The sequence below is a fragment of the Salmo trutta genome, chromosome 21 (assembly GCF_901001165.1).
Source record: "Salmo trutta chromosome 21, fSalTru1.1, whole genome shotgun sequence".
Lineage (NCBI taxonomy): Eukaryota > Metazoa > Chordata > Actinopteri > Salmoniformes > Salmonidae > Salmo > Salmo trutta.
The window spans coordinates 31,389,559-31,410,285 of NC_042977.1; the positions used below are offsets into that span (position 1 = coordinate 31,389,559).

Sequence of the window (20,727 nt, forward strand, 5' to 3'; positions counted from 1 at the left end):
CAGTAGATGGTGGTTAGTAGGAAGTTGAAGAAGGATACAGTTCCCAAACAGGGTGAGCACTATGAAGTATATGGAGGACCACATGCCGTACTGCACTCCTCCTTGGGAGCGGATCCCATTGTACATCACCTCATTCCAGTCCTCACCAGTCAGGATCTAGAGTCACAATTACAGGATCAATAATGAGCAGCTCAATTAAATTTGAATGAAAATAATACAAAAACGCAAAGTATATCATTGAAAATGCAGACACACAAATACCACACACCAATACATAAGAAGACTCAAAATGGCAGGAACCTTGTTTGAATTGTTTAGTCATTGTTGGGCCATAATTTAATCATATCGGTAACAGGGTTCTTTCTCTCTGCAGAGTTAAAAATGTCAAGCCTACTATTAATTGATTTATCTCGTAAAAACCTAGTTTACGGTTTTGATTAAACATTCTTCCATATTTCACTGCTCTGACATTCATGTGTGTATGTGTGTATATGTGTGTATATGTGTGTGTATGTGTGTGTATGTGTGTGTATGTGTGTGTATGTGTGTATATGTGTGTGTATGTGTGGGATGCTAGTAAATGGAAGGGGAGGTGAGCAGTGAACAGAGCTGTTTAATCTTGGCCCTGGGGGGATGTGGGAGATAACCCTGGGTTCTGTGTGTCATCATGGGGAAGCCAGAGTGAGAGGGAGAGTCTGGAGTGAAGAAGCCAAACCTGGAACACTGTCATGATGGCAGCTGGAAACGTGTCAAAGTTGGTAGGAGTGTAATCTTCAAAGATGAACCTAGAGGGAGAAAGATAATGGATAGGCAGATATTACCGGGGAAGAAGAGGAGGAGGAAGAGGTAGGAAGAGGAGGAGGAAGAGGTAGGAAGAGGAGGAGGAGAAGGAGGAGGTGGAAGTTCATATTTTCAGCCAGACGTTTCATTTCAGATTTATCATTCCCTTTCCGATGCAGCACAACATAACACGGAACAGCTTCAGGCTGCTCCTGAATTTATATTTGGAATAATATCCGGTGATATGATCACGGCGAATCCACATCAATAGTCAATGAACAGATCAACTGAAAATACATTCATGGGACCTGAGACCTGTCTATACAAGACATTCTTAATATCCTGATATTGGAGAACTACTGAATAACTATCCTGATATCAGTGACACTGTATCTAATAAATGAACCCAAACCCTATGGTTCTGCTCACCTGCCCCCAAAGAGCTGCATGCCCAGCAGGGCGAAGACGACAATGAAGAGGAAGAGGAGAAAGAGCAGACTAATGATGGACTTCATGGAACTCATGAGAGACACCACCAGGTTCCTCAGTGATGCCCAGTACCTGGTCAAGAAAAAGGAGAGTAGGTTGGCACACTAAATAGGCAGACCTCAATATCTTCCTTCTGCCATTTTGACTGCCTTTTAGAGTGGTAATACATTGTACTTACAGCAGTAACACCAATACTGACCCTAACCCTAACATTAATCCCAACCTTAACCCTAGTGTGATAATACATTGTACTTACAGCAGTAACCCTAACCCTAGTGTGATAATACATTGTACTTACAGCAGTAACCTTAACCCTAGTGTGATAATACATTGTACTTACAGCAGTAACCTTAACCCTAGTGTGATAATACATTGTACTTACAGCAGTAACCCTAACCCTAGTGTGATAATACATTGTACTTACAGCAGTAACCCTAACCCTAGTGTGATAATACATTGCACTTACAGCAGTAATGCTGACCCTAACCCTCATTCTGGTTGATGTCTCACTCACTTGGTGATCTTAAAGATCCTCAGGAGTCTCAGCGCCCTCAGGACGCTGATGCCAAAGGACATGCCAGGCCGGAAGAAGCCCCACACCACTTCAAAGATGCTGCCAACTATCACCTGCACAAGAGACACCAAGCAACACTCAAACACTGTAAGAGAAGTTCAGTTTAGACAAACCTCTATCATTAAGAACACACATTAGTCTGCAATATAGGACAGTATCACATAACAATAGCACTTAATTGTCCATAGTGTTAGAAATGTAATGCCTCTTGATCCACCTGTATAATATTTTATTATACAGGTGGATCAAATATTTTTGCAAATATTTTGTTGCCACACTTGTAAGTCTTGATTCCACTTAGCTGTGGTAATCAAGGTTCACCATAAGCTATCAGGGAGTAAACGTAAAGGATTAATGAACTCACTCCGCAGTCGAAGCAGTTGAATGAGGAGTGGAAATAGAGGCGGAAACCCAGGCCGTACATCTTTAAGAACATCTCTGCCAAGAAGAGTCCCAGGAAAACAAACTCTGCATAGTCTGAAGAAATAATAAATCATTACAAATTAAAGGCTGGGCAGATGTTCAAACCCAGCTTTTTTTCAGGCTATGTTATAAACACTGTACAATGGAAGAACGCCATCTTCATAGTCTGGAGAGATATTGAAAGTTGTTCAGATGCATTTAAAGTCTGCTACTGTAAGTTATACTGTAAATACAATGCATAGCCTATGCTTAGGGCCAGGAGTTTTTTTTTGGAATGTGTAATTGTTGTGGTGAAATTGTCTATATAAATAAAATGTTATTGATTCAATCAATTGATCGATCAACCGTACACAGGAAGGTGGAGAGCCAGTCTGGCTGGTTATGGTGGACAATGGCCACACAGATGGTGTTGAGAAACACCAGGCTGAGGACAGTCCAGTAGAAGGTGTCGGTCTTCACCATGCGCCGCAGGGAGATACGCAGCATACGCTCCTTACGACGCATGTACGCCACCGGGCCACGTCGCACCGTACGGATCCGCATACGAGGTGCTCCTGGGGGAGGAGGAATGAGAGGAGAGGAGGATAGTTTAAGAAAACAGAAAGAAAGAGAGGGAGAGAAAGGATATGGAGAGAGAAAAAGGTCAGCTTTGGAGAGGAGAGAAAAGTTGTAGAAAATATTAGAGGTCAAATAGATATGGGGGAAAGAGATCAGAAATGGAGATAGAGAGAAAGACAACAAGAAGCCTTAATTTGAGGGTCTAGGTTGTGTGTTCCTCACTCACCTACAGTGGAGATCTCCGCATCCCCAGGACCTCCTCTACGCTTTGCATTTTTACTGGTGGCCCGCTTCAGCACTGAATACACACACGACAGAAAATTAGAACAAACAGAGAATGTCTCTAATAGCCTAGATAGTCTGACATGAAACAACAGATGCTTTATGACACAACACATTTCACGAGCCAGCATAGTGAATGGCAAACTAGCTCTAAATAGAAATAATGATATGTTAATGGTGGGAAATGGCACATATTCACGCTGACATACTAACTTTCAGGGCAAACTGACTGAAGTCCTCTGAACATGAGAGGAAGGGTAGATATTAGATACGGTGTAAATTAAAGTGTCATATGAATCATTCTCGTCTTCTGAAAAGGAGTGAGACAAACAAAAACATTCTAAAAACAAGACCTTGTTAACAGATGGTATATCACTACAGGCGCACGCCAAGCCTTTTCCACTTTACTGTTACCAAGACAACCACAATGTCCACACAGTAAACAAAGCAAATGAACTTCTTGAGGTGTTTTACAGTATATTTTCACTTTTCACTGGCATTTTCAATTGTCTGCAGCAGCTCTCAGCTAACGAAGGTCAAAGAGGAACAAAATGTTGCCTTTGTCTATAGCTGGAGTTGTCGTGTAGTGGATGGAGAGAGGCAGGTCGTGAAAAGGTGAAGTGTTCAATGTATCATCAAAAACAGTGTACTGTACTGTATTGGACTGTAAGGATTACTGTAGTAAGGGTAGTGAATGTGGAATGTGGAATGTGAAAACAGTGTACTGTACTGTATTGGACTGTAAGGATTACTGTAGTAAGGGTAGTGAATGTGGAATGTGAAAACAGTGTACTGTACTGTATTGGACTGTAAGGATTACTGTAGTAAGGGTAGTGAATGTGGAATGTGGAAACAGTGTACTGTACTGTATTGGACTGTAAGGATTACTGTAGTAAGGGTAGTGAATGTGGAATGTGGAAACAGTGTACTGTACTGTATTGGACTGTAAGGATTACTGTAGTAAGGGTAGTGAATGTGGAATGTGGAATGTGAAAACAGTGTACTGTACTGTATTGGACTGTAAGGATTACTGTAGTAAGGGTAGTGAATGTGGAATGTGGAATGTGAAAACAGTGTACTGTACTGTATTGGACTGTAAGGATTACTGTAGTAAGGGTAGTGAATGTGGAATGTGAAAACAGTGTACTGTACTGTATTGGACTGTAAGGATTACTGTAGTAAGGGTAGTGAATGTGGAATGTGAAAACAGTGTACTGTACTGTATTGGACTGTAAGGATTACTGTAGTAAGGGTAGTGAATGTGGAATGTGAAAACAGTGTACTGTACTGTATTGGACTGTAAGGATTACTGTAGTAAGGGTAGTGAATGTGGAATGTGGAATGTGAAAACAGTGTACTGTACTGTATTGGACTGTAAGGATTACTGTAGTAAGGGTAGTGAATGTGGAATGTGAAAACAGTGTACTGTACTGTATTGGACTGTAAGGATTACTGTAGTAAGGGTAGTGAATGTGGAATGTGGAATGTGAAAACAGTGTACTGTACTGTATTGGACTGTAAGGATTACTGTAGTAAGGGTAGTGAATGTGGAATGTGGAATGTGAAAACAGTGTACTGTACTGTATTGGACTGTAAGGATTACTGTAGTAAGGGTAGTGAATGTGGAATGTGAAAACAGTGTACTGTACTGTATTGGACTGTAAGGATTACTGTAGTAAGGGTAGTGAATGTGGAATGTGGAATGTGAAAACAGTGTACTGTACTGTATTGGACTGTAAGGATTACTGTAGTAAGGGTAGTGAATGTGGAATGTGAAAACAGTGTACTGTACTGTATTGGACTGTAAGGATTACTGTAGTAAGGGTAGTGAATGTGGAATGTGAAAACAGTGTACTGTACTGTATTGGACTGTAAGGATTACTGTAGTAAGGGTAGTGAATGTGGAATGTGGAATGTGAAAACAGTGTACTGTACTGTATTGGACTGTAAGGATTACTGTAGTAAGGGTAGTGAATGTGGAATGTGAAAACAGTGTACTGTACTGTATTGGACTGTAAGGATTACTGTAGTAAGGGTAGTGAATGTGGAATGTGAAAACAGTGTACTGTACTGTATTGGACTGTAAGGATTACTGTAGTAAGGGTAGTGAATGTGGAATGTGAAAACAGTGTACTGTACTGTATTGGACTGTAAGGATTACTGTAGTAAGGGTAGTGAATGTGGAATGTGAAAACAGTGTACTGTACTGTATTGGACTGTAAGGATTACTGTAGTAAGGGTAGTGAATGTGGAAGGGAAGGACATTTTGGTGGTGACTCCTCTCAATGTCTTCTGGTTCTTACCATCTAAAGCAGATCTCCCCGACTTCTTGTTCTCCTCAGCCAGCATAACCTCCTCTGTAACATTGGGATGAACACATTTCAAGGTCATCCACACTAAGTGATCATAAAGTGTTACTGAAACATAAATAGGTCTCTCTCCCTCTCTCAGCACTCTCTGAAGATTGTGAGCAAATCATGGGGCTAACCTGTTGAAATGTAATATTGAAATGATTGTTTTAGCATTGCAAAGGTTAGTATTGGGGCTGAATGTATAGTGTTGCATAGTGTTGATGCTCTAAGAGGGGGAGAAAGTCATCATCAGGTAAGAGCTTATCTAGTGCTCGCCTGGCAGCCAACGTTTCTCTTTCAGGGCCCTGATAAACCCCTCCAGAGATGGAACACATTGATTTCTATGACTAACGCATACATTTTAAAAACACACACGGACAGGCACACACACACACACACACACACACACACACACACACACACACACACACACACACACACACACACACACACACACACACACACACGGACAGGCACACACCTACACACACACACACACACGGATGAGCACATGTACACAAAAATGGATGCGCGCGCACACACACATGGATGCGCACAGACTCACATTCACACATACACACTTGAGTCAGTGAGTCAGTCTCACCTTCCTCTCAACCTCAACTTGCGTGGGAGAAAGATACTGTAGATTGCCATTATAGCACTGCAGCTTCACAAAGTCACCCTCCAGCCACATATTCACCAGGTATCTCCATCAGGGCAGCCATTTCAAAAGCAACACAGCAGCTTGCAAAATGAACATGATCTACTTCGACCAAACCATAACACCCAAATCACCACTTGGATCTTATAATATATACATCGTTCCATCTTACGTAGTTCTGGCAGCGGTTCTAAGGTGACAGTACAGTACCTGCTCGGTCTATCCAGGCTCTGTATCCGTTGAGTTCTCTCTCTACCTGCTGTTGGCGTCTCAGCTTCATGAAGGCTCTACGGTTCTCCACCCGCTCCCTCTCTTTGGCAAACTCCCTACACATGCAGGACATGGGGCAATCCATTGATACCCCTTCCAAAACCCTCATAAAATTACACAAACTTGCACATCTGCCCACGCACACACGCACGCACGCACGCACACACACACACACACACACACACACACACACACACACACACACACACACACACACACACACACACACACACTTTTATTTACTCACCCAGAGAGGACTCCCAACACCAGGTTGAGTACGAAGAATGAGCCGATGATGATGAGAGGAATGAAGTACATCCAATTCCACATAAAGCCCAAGGCATCGTTGGTCTAACACACACGAGACGTGTATGTAAATACAAGAAGTACAAGAACAGATACAAGATAGAAGCACTTATCAAACCTCCTGTGCATTCAGGAATCCTCCACGAATCCACAAACCTTAGAGATACCCATGCAACACTCCAACATTCAGACAAAGCTCCCATTGACATCGATAAATAATTCACTGTACGTGAAACATTGAATTACACATGAAGTTAGGATTTCACCCTCAATGTGTCTGCCCCCCAAAAAAGTATTTTTGTTGTTGTTGAGGAGCCTTAAAGTAGTTGGAGTGTACGGTACTCACATTGTAGAGTACAGCTGTCCATCCCTCCATGGTGATGCACTGGAAGACAGTGAGCACAGCGAACAGGATGTTGTCAAACTGGGTGATGCCGTCGTTGGGGCCGATCCATGACCCGACACAGTCGTACTTCTCTGGACACTTCCTCACTCCGCACGCAAACTCCACCTCGGTCGTATCCATCGTCTCATTTTCTAACACAGGACAAGGCAGAGGTGGTTAAAATGGAAGTAGCACGCTCTTTTCTTCACCAAACTAACAACAGTGTTGCAGTATTCCACCTAACAGGATGGGGAGCCTGACCACCACTGTCCATGGTGCGTTGTTTCAAATCAAATTGTATTGTTCACATGCGCCGAATACAACAGGTGTAGACTTTACAGTGAAATTCTTACTTACGAGCCCATTCCCAACAACGCAGAGTTAAAAAGTAAGAAAAATATTTGAAAAAAAATAAGGAAATAGTAACACAATAAAATAACAACAGCGAGGCTATATACAAGAACTACCAGTACTGAGTCAATATGCAGGGATACGAGGTAGTTGAGGTAATTGAGGTAATATTGTATCTAGATATACAGTACCAGTCAAAAGTTTGGACACACCTACTCATTCAAGGGTTTTTCTATTTTTACTATTTTCTACATTGTAGAATAATAATGAAGACATCAAAACTATGAAATAACACATATGGAATCATGTAGAAACCAAAAAAGTGTTAAACAAATCAAAATATATTTTAAATGTGAAATTCTTCAAAGTAGCCACCCTTTGCCTTGATGACAGCTTTGCACACTCTTAGCATTCTCTCAACCAGCTTCATTAGGTAGTCACCTGGAATGCATTTCAATTAACAGGTATGCCTTGTTAAAAGTTAATTTGTGGAATTTCTTTCCTTCTTAATATGTTTGAGCCAATCAGTTGTGTTGTGACAATAGGGGTGTTATACAGAAGGTAGCCCTATTTGGTAAAAGACCAAGTCCATATTATGGCAAGAACAGCTCAAATAAGCAAAGAGAAAAGACAGTCCATCATTACTTTAAGAAATGAAGGTCACTCAATGTGGAAAATTTCAAGAAATGTGAACGTTTCTTCAAGTGCAGTCGCAAATACCCATCAAGCGCTGTGATGAAACTGGCTCTCATGAGGATTGCCACAGGAAAGGAAGACCCAGAGTTACCTCTGCTGCAGAAGATAAGTTCATTAGAGTTACCAGCCTCAGAAATTGCAGCCCAAATGAATGCTTCACAGAGTTCAAGTAACAGACTATCATTTGTTTTTCAACAGGACAATGACCCCAAACACACCTCCAGGCTGTATAAGGGTTATTTGAACAAGAAGGAGAGTGATGGAGTGGTGCATCAGATGATCTGGCCTCCACAATGGCTCCACCCGACCTCAACCCAATTGGGATAGTTTGGGATGAGTTGGACTGCAGAGTGAAGGAAAAGCAGCCAACAGAGAATGAGAGAATGCCAAGAGTGTGCAAAGCTGTCATCAAGGCAAAGGGTGGCTACTTTGAAGAATCTAAATTCTAAAATATATTTTGATTTGTTTAACAGTTTTTTGGATACTACATGATTCCATGTGTAATTTCATAGTTTTGATGTCTTCACTATTATTCTAAAATGCATAAAATAGTAAAAATAAAGTAAAACCTTTGAATGAGTAGGTGTGCCCAAACTTTTGACTGGTACTGTAACTAGGGGTGTCACGCCCTGACCATAGAGAGCCTTTCTATTTTTCTATTTGGTCAGGTCAGGGTGTGATTTGGGTGGGCAATCTAGTGTTCTTATTTCTCTGTTTGGCCGGGTATGGTCCCCAATCAGAGGCAGCTGTCTATCGTTGTCTCTGATTGGGGATCATACTTAGGCAGCCCTTTCCCCACCTGTGATTGTGGGATCTTGTCTATGTGTAGTTGCCTGCGAGCACTACGTAGCTTCATGTTTAGTTTTTTTGGTGCTTTATTGTTTTCTGTGTGTTTCACTTCTCAAATAAAAGATGATGGAACCATACCACGCTACGCTTTGGTCCGACAATTCTTATATCGGACGTGACACGGGGTAAAAGTAACTAGGCAATCAGGATAGATAATAAACAAAGTAGCAGCAGCGTATGTTAAGAGTGTGTGTATGTGTGTGTGTTTTGTGTGTGTGTCAGTGTCAGTGTGTGTGGGTAGAGTCTAGTGAGTGTAAATAATGTCAGTGCAAGAGAGCCAGTGCAAAAAAATACAAATAATAATAAAGGAGGTCAATGTAAATAGTCTGGGTGGCCATTTGCTTAACTGTTCAGCAGTCTTATGGCTTGGGGGTAGAAGATGTTCAGGACCCTTTTGGGGTCAGACTTGGCGCTCCAGTACCGCTTGCCATTCAGTAGCAGAGAGAACTATGACTTGGGTTGTTGAAGTCTTTGGCAATTTTAAGGGCCTTCCTCTGACACCGCCTGGTATAGAGATCCTGGATAGCAGGGAGTTTGGCCCCACTGATGTACTGAGCCGTACTCACTACCCTCTGTAGTGCCTTGCAGTCGGATGCCAAGCAGTTGCCATACCGAGCGGTGATGCAGCCAGTTAAGATGGTCTCAATGGTGCAGCTGTAGAACCTTTTGAGAATCTGAGGATCCATGCCAAATCTTTTCAGCCTGATTACATTAGCGCTGCTTCTGACCTTTTCCAAAGTCACCATAGACTGAAATAGGATTTAGGAGTAGCGGATGTCTAGAGCAGTGTTCCTCTCAACCTTAATTACATCAGGGGAGCTATGATCCTTCGTCCTTGGAGGACCACTTACATTAATAACTGTCACTTGAGAACTGACTAAATCTGTGTCAGCTAACCATCTCAGGGACCACTCACCATCATCCCAGGGGTCAGTGTTGCTGCATGAATTGACAGTTGAGAAATACACATTTCTGGAGATTGATCATACAGTATATCACTGGGTCAAACCATATTTTTTCCATGTTAGAGTAAATAAAATACTATTTGTGGCTTGTGTAATTACAGAGTAATCATTGTTGGCTAATTCAAATGTAGCTAGGCAGCTCATTTGGGCACACTAACATTAATAATATGTTTGCCCCATGTCATCATATAACAAAGGAATTTTCCATCCTTTGTGCAAATTAGAAGCCTGTAAGTACAGTAAACCAGTCAGACAAAGCCATTTGAAACATGCTGTGTAAATAAAAACAAAACAATAATACACTCTAAGAAAAAAAGGTGCTATCTAGAACCTAAAATGGTTATCTGGCTGTCCCCATAGGAGAACCCTTTGAAGAACTCTTTTTGGTTCCAGGTAGAACCATTTTCGGGTTCCATGTAGAACCTTTTCCACAGAGGGTTCTACATGGAACCCAAAAGAGTTCAACCTGTAGCCAGAAAGGGTTCTACCTGGAACTAAAAAGGGTTCTCCTATGGTGTCAGCTGAAGAACCCTTTTGGAACCCTTTTTTCTAAGTGTACCTAGAAAAAAAGTGTTAGATGGGACAGAATGGTCATCGTGAAGCTGCCAGGTAAAAGAGTCGCATTATAAAGATGTTCTTATAAACAGTGCAGGGGGAGAGAGAGTTAAATACAGTATGTTAAAGTTAAATACAGTATACTAGAGTATGTTAAAGTTAAATACAGTATACTAGAGTATGTTAAAGCTAAATACAGTATAATAGAGTATGTTAAAGTTAAATACAGTATACTAGAGTATGTTAAAGTTAAATACAGTATACTAGAGTATGTTAAAGCTAAATACAGTATACTAGAGTATGTTAAAGTTAAATACAGTATACTAGAGTATGTTAAAGTTAAATACAGTATACTAGAGTATGTTAAAGTTAAATACAGTATACTAGAGTATGTTAAAGTTAAATACAGTATACTAGAGTATGTTAAAGCTAAATACAGTATACTAGAGTATGTTAAAGCTAAATACAGTATAATAGAGTATGTTAAAGTTAAATACAGTATACTAGAGTATGTTAAAGTTAAATACAGTATACTAGAGTATGTTAAAGCTAAATACAGTATACTAGAGTATGTTAAAGTTAAATACAGTATACTAGAGTATGTTAAAGTTAAATACAGTATACTAGAGTATGTTAAAGTTAAATACAGTATACTAGAGTATGTTAAAGTTAAATGCAGTATACTAGAGTATGTTAAAGCTAAATACAGTATACTAGAGTATGTTAAAGCTAAATACAGTATAATAGAGTATGTTAAAGTTAAATACAGTATACTAGAGTATGTTAAAGTTAAATACAGTATACTAGAGTATGTTAATGCTAAATACAGTATAATAGAGTATGTTACATTTAAATACAGTATAATAGAGTATGTTAAAGCTAAATATAGTATAATAGGGAGAAAATGGAGCACATAGGGGAAGGGGACCTCCTCCAGGGATAGAGGTAGAAGTGGGCAAAGAGGTTTTGCTAGAGAGAGAGTGTGAGGGAGTGTGGGGTAGTGTGTGAAATACAGGGAGTATGTGGTAGTGTGGGGTAGCGTGTGAAATACAGGGAGTGTGGGGTAGTGTGTGAAATACAGGGAGTGTGTAGTAGTGTGGGGTAGTGTGAGGTAGTGTGTGAAATACAGGGAGTGTGGGGTAGTGTGTGAAATACAGGGAGTGTGTGGTAGTGTGGGGTAGTGTGAGGTAGTGTGTGAAATACAGGGAGTGTGGGGTAGTGTGTGAAATACAGGGAGTGTGTGGTAGAGTGGGGTAGTGTGAGGTAGTGTGTGAAATACAGGGAGTGTGGGGTAGTGTGTGAAATACAGGGAGTGTGTGGTATTGTGGGGTAGTGTGAGGTAGTGTGTGAAATACAGGGAGTGTGGGGTAGTGTGAGGTAGTGTGTGAAATACAGGGAGTGTGGGGTAGTGTGTGAAATACAGGGAGTGTGGGGTAGTGTGGGGTAGTGTGAGGTAAGGTGTGAAATACAGGGAGTGTGGGGTAGTGTGTGAAATACAGGGAGTGTGGGGTAGTGTGTGAAATACAGGGAGTGTGGGGTAGTGTGAGGTAAGGTGTGAAATACAGGGAGTGTGGGGTAGTGCAGTGGTTCCCCACCTTTTCCAGTTACTGTACCACCAACTGAATTTTGCTCTGTCCGAGGTACACCTGAAGTACTGTGAGAGAAAAATTACGAATTTACCTTTTCATTTCTTATTAATGGTTAACAATTCATAGTTAACTAATAGTAAGACATTTCTGTCCTACTAATGCTGTGTTTTTATGGTTTCCACTCTAGTTCCCTGCAGTCAATCTGGGCGTATGGTCACTAGAGATGGCTTGAGCTGACAAATGAGTTAAAGACTGCATTACATAGACAAGAATGTGGTTTACCAGAGACAGCTTAGGAGTAGAACAATCCCTCACTGTCTCAAAATCATCCCTGCATCTGAGAAACTAAGCCAGGGTGGGGTTAAGACAACAACCCCGTGTAGATAACGACCGGATGAACCCAGAGTGGCTTATGGTGCCCTTGGTCTGCATGGGACGGGTGGAACCAGCCATGACTAAGCATTGTTAGTGTCAGCTATATAAAGAACACTGCATTTGCGTATAGATTAGATTACTCGGCCGAACAGTCAAGAGTGTTGGGTTGACTGGTCTCATTATTGCAATAATTAATCGATATTAAATAAAGATGATTGTTTGAAGAAATTACAAAGTTTCTCTCACTTGATTAGAATATTCCACGACAGTACCCCGTCATGTGCATTTTACCAGTAGGCCTATGGTCTAGTGAGTCTTCTCAAGTACCCCCTGTGGATAAGCCAAGTCACCCCGGGGTCCTAATACCGCAGGTTGGGAACCACTGGGGTAGTGTATGAAATGCAGGGAGTGTGAGGGAGAGTGTGTTCCTACCCAGGATGTCAGCTGTAGGTAGACAGGTGTGGTGGAGCTTCCCGCTGTAGAACTCCAGGCCGATGATGGCGAACATGAGAATGGCGAAGAACAAGAGCAGGCCGATCTGGAGCAGAGGCACCATGGCCTTCATGATGGACTTCAGCACGATCTGCAAGCCTGGTGACACCACACACGTATATGAATAGTTAATGCCTGATTGCCTCTGGGAATAAGACATTGTAGTAGAGTACAGACAGAGGTATTATGATACTGTAACTGATTAATATTTCAGCTGGTGATTGATATGCAGAGTACTTACTAGGGATCCCAGAGACCAGTTTGAGAGGCCTCAGGACTCGCACCGCCCTCAGAGTCCGCAGGTCCACGGGGATGTTCATGTGGGCCCCTGCTGTAGCCAGGATTCTGCCGACACATGTTTTCCAATGGAATAAATGGTTAATAGGTAGTGTGGTTTATGGATGAGGAACTTTGGGTGACAGAAGCGGTCTATGTTGAGGAAATCAAATTAACCCACAATTATATCATCTGATAACTTATCACATTCAGAGCGACACTATCAGTTTAACATAATATTTCCATCATTCAGTATGGATTTGGGTAGAAAGCCAATAGCTTTTGTTGATGATTGAAAAAAAATTTTTTTTTAAATGATTGAAATAAATGGTGCTGTCATGCTCACAACTCAAGCCAATCATCCATGAAAGCAATTCAGTATGTCCTTCTCTTATTCTTAATTGTGTCTAGGAAATGGTCCCTCTGTGTGTGGTTTGTTCCCTTTAAAAAATGGATTAGTTAGACCTTTCCTGACGAACAGCAAACCTTTAGGTTACAGCAGTTCTAATGGTTTCAACGTTATGCCCTTTAATGGTTTTCAATGGAACAAGTCCCAAACACACTGTATAGTGTTTTGCAAGGGTGAAGGTATTGGGCTGGGTTTAACAATAACATGTTTTCTAATAATAAAGATGTTTTCTAAACATACGACTGCCATGCAATGGTTTATATTTGTATTCTTTTATTAGGGTTGTCACAACATTTAGTCACTAGCCCATATGTCCATCAAAATGTTGGGCTTGTAGGAAAAGTCTTCATATGAGAATTGCACCATATGGATAGCCCTCTCAGAGAGCCTCCATTTGTTAGAATACTCAAGGATAGTTGTGTTGAAGCATTAGGTTGCTAAGAGAAGGACAAACTGAATGGCTTTCATGAAGGACTGGCTTGACCACACAATTGACAACACAATGTATTTTCACCAAAGCTATTGGTTTTCTGCTCAAAGATGCAAAGAAATGCTGTGATCTATTTAATAAACACAAGAGACCAGCAAAATGGATAAAAGGGTGTGGTGGCAGTAGCAGGAACAGCGGCACCTAGTTGGGAAAACCTGGTACTTTCATACTAATTTATGGTAAATAATGTAAGCAAATTCATTGGGGGGGAGGGACCATCACCAGAGTCACAGGAAATACATTACAAAGGATGAAAAAGCATACTCCAAACCACATCTTTATACTACTACTCAAACACAGAGATCTGATAGAAATGTTATTGGATTCCTCATGTCTTAGTCATTGTTAAAAATAAATATGATCCAAATCGGTTGTTAGGTACTATATTTATTGAAGATTATATGAATCCTATAAATTAAAATAACCAATTTGGGTGCAATCAATTTGATCAAATACAATTTCACCAAAATAATGTTTCAAGAATGCTAATCTTATCTGTTTCTAACTACAGAAATTAGTTCAGAACAATCTGAGATGGTGGGTGTCATGGCTTGCTGAAATGACATGGAATAACCCTATTCACATCCCTCAACAACCCACATACATATTGACATCCCTCCACCCACGCACACAAACATTGAAAACATTTACAGCAGCCAACAGGAAGTAAAGAAAGGCAAATCAGTCTCTGTATTAACTGGACTTCCTGTACATTGTACTGTACACTACATTGCTAACGCCATACATGTATGACTTTGAACAGGCATTCATTCTATTCTATGTATAGATTCATCGATTAACTTCTGATAGTAAGTGCTGCGGATTGTGGGGGAGGGGGTGTGTGTTTGAGGAGGGTGGGCAGAAAGCACATTGCAGAAACTCAAGTGTGGGCCCACGCAATAGAGAGAGGGATGGAGAGAGAGAGAGAGAGAGAGGTGATAGAGAGAGAGACAGAAAGAGAGAGAGAGAGAGAGGTGATAGAGAGAGAGACAGAAAGAGAGAGAGAGAGAGAGAGAGAGAGGTGATAGAGAGAGAGACAGAAAGAGAGAGAGAGAGAGAGAGAGAGAGAGAGAGAGAGAAAGAGAGAGAGAGAGAGAGAGAGAGGTGATAGAGAGAGAGACAGAAAGAGAGAGAGAGAGAGAGAGAGAAAGACAGAGAGAGAGAGAGCAGAGAGAGAATGTGGAGAGGTGTGGGAGTCTACAGCCATCAAACACATTGAACAAAAGCTGTAGCACTGCTGCTCCTTCATGGCTGATTGGGCAGAGAATTTCTTCTGACCACAGATCACTAGTTTCATGCAGCTAAATCCCTTCTGTCCAAACAAATCACCAGAACAACTGTAAAAATACAATCAATGCAAGGGAAAACCTCCATAAAATGCTTTGTCCAAGTTTCGTTTAGAGCCACAAGTCCAAAAGCCTGGTCCCAGATCCATTGCTGTCATTGTCAAGTCAAACACGATAATGAGTGCCAGTTGACATGACAGCACAAACAGACTGGCAGACCAGTCTGTCACATCTACACAGTCTAAATCCACCATGACCTGAACTGGAGAAATACACTAGCTATTAGAGAGAATGTTCAGAACACTCTTAGAACAAAGGGTTCCAAAAAAGTTATTCGGCTGTCCCCATTGGAGAACCGTTTTTGGTTACAGGAAGAACCCTTTTTTGGTTCCAGGTAGAACCCTTTTGGATACCATGTAGAACCCTTTCCATAGACGGTCTACAAGGAACCCAAAAGGGTTCTACCTGGAACCAAAAAGGGTTCTTCAAAGGGTTCTTCTATGGGGACAGCCAAAGAAACCTTTAAGGTTCTAGATAGCACCTTTTTTTCTAAGAGTGTAGTTGTTAATGTAATGGATAGATATGAATTGCACGGCCAGATTTCTGGAATTTATTTATGCTGTTTCTGTGTTGGTTTGTTGTCGTTTGTTCACGTTACACTGAGTGGCTGCTCTACCTTCCCGGTCGCCTCATAGTGTAACACTGTATTGTACTGAAACTGACTTTTAAGTGGTTGAATTCATTACATGAACAGAATGTGGCCTGCCGGCCTCTCCCACACACCTCCACCTACACAGAGAACAACCACTGAACACAGGGAGGGAAATATAAGAAGAAAAAAAAGAGAAACTATTTGAACATCATGTTGCTGCCATTTTAAGAAGATTGCTTACAGCGAATGACAAGACATACAGAGGAGTCCTGTGTGTACGCCTATTGATGCCAGTACTAGTTTTAAGTGCATTGTCTTCCATTTTAATGTTATAAACATTATGTTTTATAAAACATTCCGCATGCTTCCATTGGGATTAGAAAAGCAGGCGGCATTTATCCATTATTAGTCACCGAATAAATAGCTGGGCCTGTGTTTTCACAACGACTACCCACATGGGACTATAAACCATTGTTTATACAGTTCAATTAGCAAAGCATGATTGGAAATGAGACCCCTACACAATCTCTCTTTTAAAACTCAAGGTTAACACCCATGGTGAGTACTTCTAATGCAATATAACATGTCAATTCATTTCTTGAGTTCACTATCAAGGGCACAATAGGATTATGTGACTGAATGATGCACGATTGATTGGTTGAGTGATTATATGGTTAATTGATTAATTGATTGAGTGATTAACTTGTTAATTGATTGAATTAGGTGATAACTGCTGTAGAAAAAAAACATTTCTGTATACAGACTGAGAAGGAAAATGAAGGGGAACTAAGAGCTGGACTGAATATATGTTGAGGAGCACACACACACGCACACACACACACACACACACACACACACACACACACACACACACACACACACACACACACACACACACACACACACACACACACACACACACACACATACACACAGTATGGAGTAGCTGTCTCTGTGCCAGATGGCTAATGAATCATTCAGAACACCCACCCAAATATATTATGCATTACAGCTAAGTGTCACACACACTCTCCAACAGGGACAGCAGAGAGACGCACAAGGGGCAGGGGGCGAAGGGTGGAGGACCGGGCTGGGGGGTGAGGGGAGCAGGGACGATGAGCTGGTCTGACACATACAGTAGAGAGAGAGGGGTGAGGGGAGCAGGGACGATGAGCTGGTCTGACACATACAGTAGAGAGAGAGGGGTGAGAGGAGCAGGGACGATGAGCTGGTCTGAAACATACAGTAGAGAGAGAGGGGTCAGGAGAGCAGGGACGATGAGCTGGTCTGACACATACCGTAGAGAGACAGGGGTGAGGGGAGCAGGGACGATGAGCTGGTCTGACACATACAGTAGAGAGAGAGGGGTGAGGAGAGCAGGGACGATGAGCTGGTCTGACACACAGTAGAGAGAGAGGGGTGAGGAGAGCAGGGACAATGAGCTGGTCTGACACATACAGTAGAGAGAGAGGGGTGAGGGGAGCAGGGACAATGAGCTGGTCTGACACATACAGTAGAGAGAGAGGGGTGAGGGGAGCAGGGACGATGAGCTGGTCTGACACACAGTAGAGAGAGAGCGGTGAGGGGAGCAGGGACGATGAGCTGGTCTGACACATACAGTAGAGAGAGAGGGGTAAGGAGAGCAGGGACTATGAGCTGGTCTGACACATACAGTAGAGAGAGAGGGGTGAGGGGAGCAGGGACAATGAGCTGGTCTGACACACAGTAGAGAGAGAGCGGTGAGGAGAGCAGGGACGATGAGCTGGTCTGACACATACAGTAGAGAGAGAGGGGTAAGGAGAGCAGGGACGATGAGCTGGTCTGACACATACAGTAGAGAGAGAGGTTAAGGAGAGCAGGGACGATGAGCTGGTCTGACACATACAGTAGAGAAAGAGGGGTGAGGGGAGCAGGGACGATGAGCTGGTCTGACATACAGTAGAGAGAGAGGGGTGAGGGGAGCAGGGACGATGAGCTGGTCTGAAAAATACAGTAGAGCGAGAGGGGTGAGGGGAGCAGGGACGATGAGCTGGTCTGACACATACAGTAGAGAGAGAGAGGTGAGGGGAGCAGGGACGATGAGCTGGTCTGACACATACAGTAGAGAGAGAGGGGTGAGGGGAGCAGGGACGATGAGCTGGTCTGACACATACAGTAGAGAGAGAGGGGTGAGGGGAGCAGGGACGATGAGCTGGTCTGACACATACAGTAGAGAGAGAGGGGTGAGGGGAGCAGGGACAATGAGCTGGTCTGACACATACAGTAGAGAGAGAGGGGTGAGGGGAGCAGGGACGATGAGCTGGTCTGACACATACAGTAGAGAGAGAGGGGTGAGGGGAGCAGGGACAATGAGCTGGTCTGACACATACAGTAGAGAGAGAGGGGTGAGGGGAGCAGGGACGATGAGCTGGTCTGACACATACAGTAGAGAGAGAGGGGTGAGGGGAGCAGGGACAATGAGCTGGTCTGACACATACAGTAGAGAGAGAGGGGTCAGGGGAGCAGGGACGATGAGCTGGTCTGACACATACAGTAGAGAGAGAGGGGTGAGGAGAGCAGGGACGATGAGCTGGTCTGACACATACAGTAGAGAGAGAGGGGTGAGGAGAGCAGGGACGATGAGCTGGTCTGAAACATACAGTAGAGAGAGAGGGGTCAGGAGAGCAGGGACGATGAGCTGGTCTGACACATACAGTAGAGAGAGAGGGGTGAGGGGAGCAGGGACGATGAGCTGGTCTGACACATACAGTAGAGAGAGGGGTGAGGAGAGCAGGGACGATGAGCTGGTCTGACACATACAGTAGAGAGAGAGAGGGGTGAGGGGAGCAGGGACGATGAGCTGGTCTGACACATACAGTAGAGAGAGAGGGGTGAGAGGAGCAGGGACGATGAGCTGGTCTGACACACAGTAGAGAGAGAGGGGTGAGGAGAGCAGGGACGATGAGCTGGTCTGACACACAGTAGAGAGAGAGGGGTGAGGGGAGCAGGGACGATGAGCTGGTCTGACACATACAGTAGAGAGAGAGGGGTGAGGGGAGCAGGGACGATGAGCTGGTCTGACACATACAGTAGAGAGAGAGGGGTGAGGAGAGCAGGGACGATGAGCTGGTCTGACACATACAGTAGAGAGAGAGGGGTGAGGGGAGCAGGGACGATGAGCTGGTCTGACACATACAGTAGAGAGAGAGGGGTGAGGGGAGCAGGGACGATGAGCTGGTCTGACACATACAGTAGAGAGAGAGGGGTCAGGGGAGCAGGGACGATGAGCTGGTCTGACACACAGTAGAGAGAGAGGGGTGAGGGGAGCAGGGACAATGAGCTAGTCTGACACATACAGTAGAGAGAGAGGGGTGAGGGGAGCAGGGACGATGAGCTGGTCTGACACACAGTAGAGAGAGAGGGGTGAGGAGAGCAGGGACGATGAGCTGGTCTGACACATACAGTAGAGAGAGAGGGGTGAGGGGAGCAGGGACAATGAGCTGGTCTGACACATACAGTAGAGAGAGAGGGGTCAGGAGAGCAGGGACGATGAGCTGGTTTGACACATACAGTTAGAGAGAGAGGGGTGAGGGGAGCAGGGACGATGAGCTGGTCTGACACACAGTAGAGAAAGAGGGGTGAGGGGAGCAGGGACGATGAGCTGGTCTGACACATACAGTAGAGAGAGAGGGGTGAGGGGAGCAGGGACAATGAGCTGGTCTGACACATACAGTAGAGAGAGAGGGGTGAGGCGAGCAGGGACGATGAGCTGGTCTGACACATACAGTAGAGAGAGAGGGGTGAGGGGAGCAGGGACAATGAGCTGGTCTGACACATACAGTAGAGAGAGAGGGGTGAGGGGAGCAGGGACGATGAGCTGGTCTGACACATACAGTAGAGAGAGAGGGGTGAGGGGAGCAGGGACGATGAGCTGGTCTGACACATACAGTAGAGAGAGAGGGGTCAGGGGAGCAGGGACGATGAGCTGTTCTGACACATACAGTAGAGAGAGAGGGGTGAGGGGAGTAGGGACAATGAGCTGGTCTGACACATACAGTAGAGAGAGAGGGGTGAGAGGAGCAGGGACGATGAGCTGGTCTGACACATACAGTAGAGAGAGAGGGGTCAGGGGAGCAGGGACGATGAGCTGGTCTGACACATACAGTAGAGAGAGAGGGGTGAGGGGAGCAGGGACGATGAGCTGGTCTGACACATACAGTAGAGAGAGAGGGGTGAGGGGAGCAGACCGATGAGCTGGTCTGACACATACAGTAGAGAGAGAGGGGTGAGGGGAGCAGGGACAATGAGCTGGTCTGACACATACAGTAGAGAGAGAGGGGTGAGGGGAGCAGGGACGATGAGCTGGTCTGACACATACAGTAGAGAGAGAGGGGTCAGGGGAGCAGGGACGAGGAGCTGGTCTGACACATACAGTAGAGAGAGAGGGGTGAGGGGAGCAGGGACGATGAGCTGGCCTGACACATACAGTAGAGAGAGAGGGGTGAGGGGAGCAGGGACAATGAGCTGGTCTGACACACAGTAGAGAGAGAGGGGTCAGGGGAGCAGAGACAATGAGCTGGTCTGACACATACAGTAGAGAGAGAGGGGTGAGGAGAGCAGGGACGATGAGCTGGTCTGACACATACAGTAGAGAGAGGGGTGAGGAGAGCAGGGACGATGAGCT

The 20,727-nt window shown here is 43.8% G+C and overlaps 1 protein-coding gene across 2 annotated transcripts in view; it reads right to left on the reverse strand.

Moving 5' to 3' along the window:
• Positions 1 to 20,727, reverse strand: part of LOC115157164 (voltage-dependent R-type calcium channel subunit alpha-1E-like) — a 67,960-nt gene that overhangs the window by 26,609 nt on the left and 20,624 nt on the right. For both annotated transcript variants that reach the window (XM_029705173.1, XM_029705174.1), the window contains exons 5-17: positions 13,193 to 13,296; positions 12,892 to 13,050; positions 7,041 to 7,231; positions 6,636 to 6,739; positions 6,329 to 6,444; positions 5,410 to 5,463; positions 3,051 to 3,122; positions 2,617 to 2,820; positions 2,208 to 2,320; positions 1,784 to 1,896; positions 1,210 to 1,341; positions 716 to 785; positions 39 to 156 (exon numbers count right to left, since the gene is read on the reverse strand). In XM_029705173.1, the coding sequence (XP_029561033.1) occupies positions 39 to 156; positions 716 to 785; positions 1,210 to 1,341; positions 1,784 to 1,896; positions 2,208 to 2,320; positions 2,617 to 2,820; positions 3,051 to 3,122; positions 5,410 to 5,463; positions 6,329 to 6,444; positions 6,636 to 6,739; positions 7,041 to 7,231; positions 12,892 to 13,050; positions 13,193 to 13,296 (1,550 nt within the window). The remainder of the gene's footprint in view (positions 1 to 38; positions 157 to 715; positions 786 to 1,209; positions 1,342 to 1,783; positions 1,897 to 2,207; positions 2,321 to 2,616; positions 2,821 to 3,050; positions 3,123 to 5,409; positions 5,464 to 6,328; positions 6,445 to 6,635; positions 6,740 to 7,040; positions 7,232 to 12,891; positions 13,051 to 13,192; positions 13,297 to 20,727) is intronic.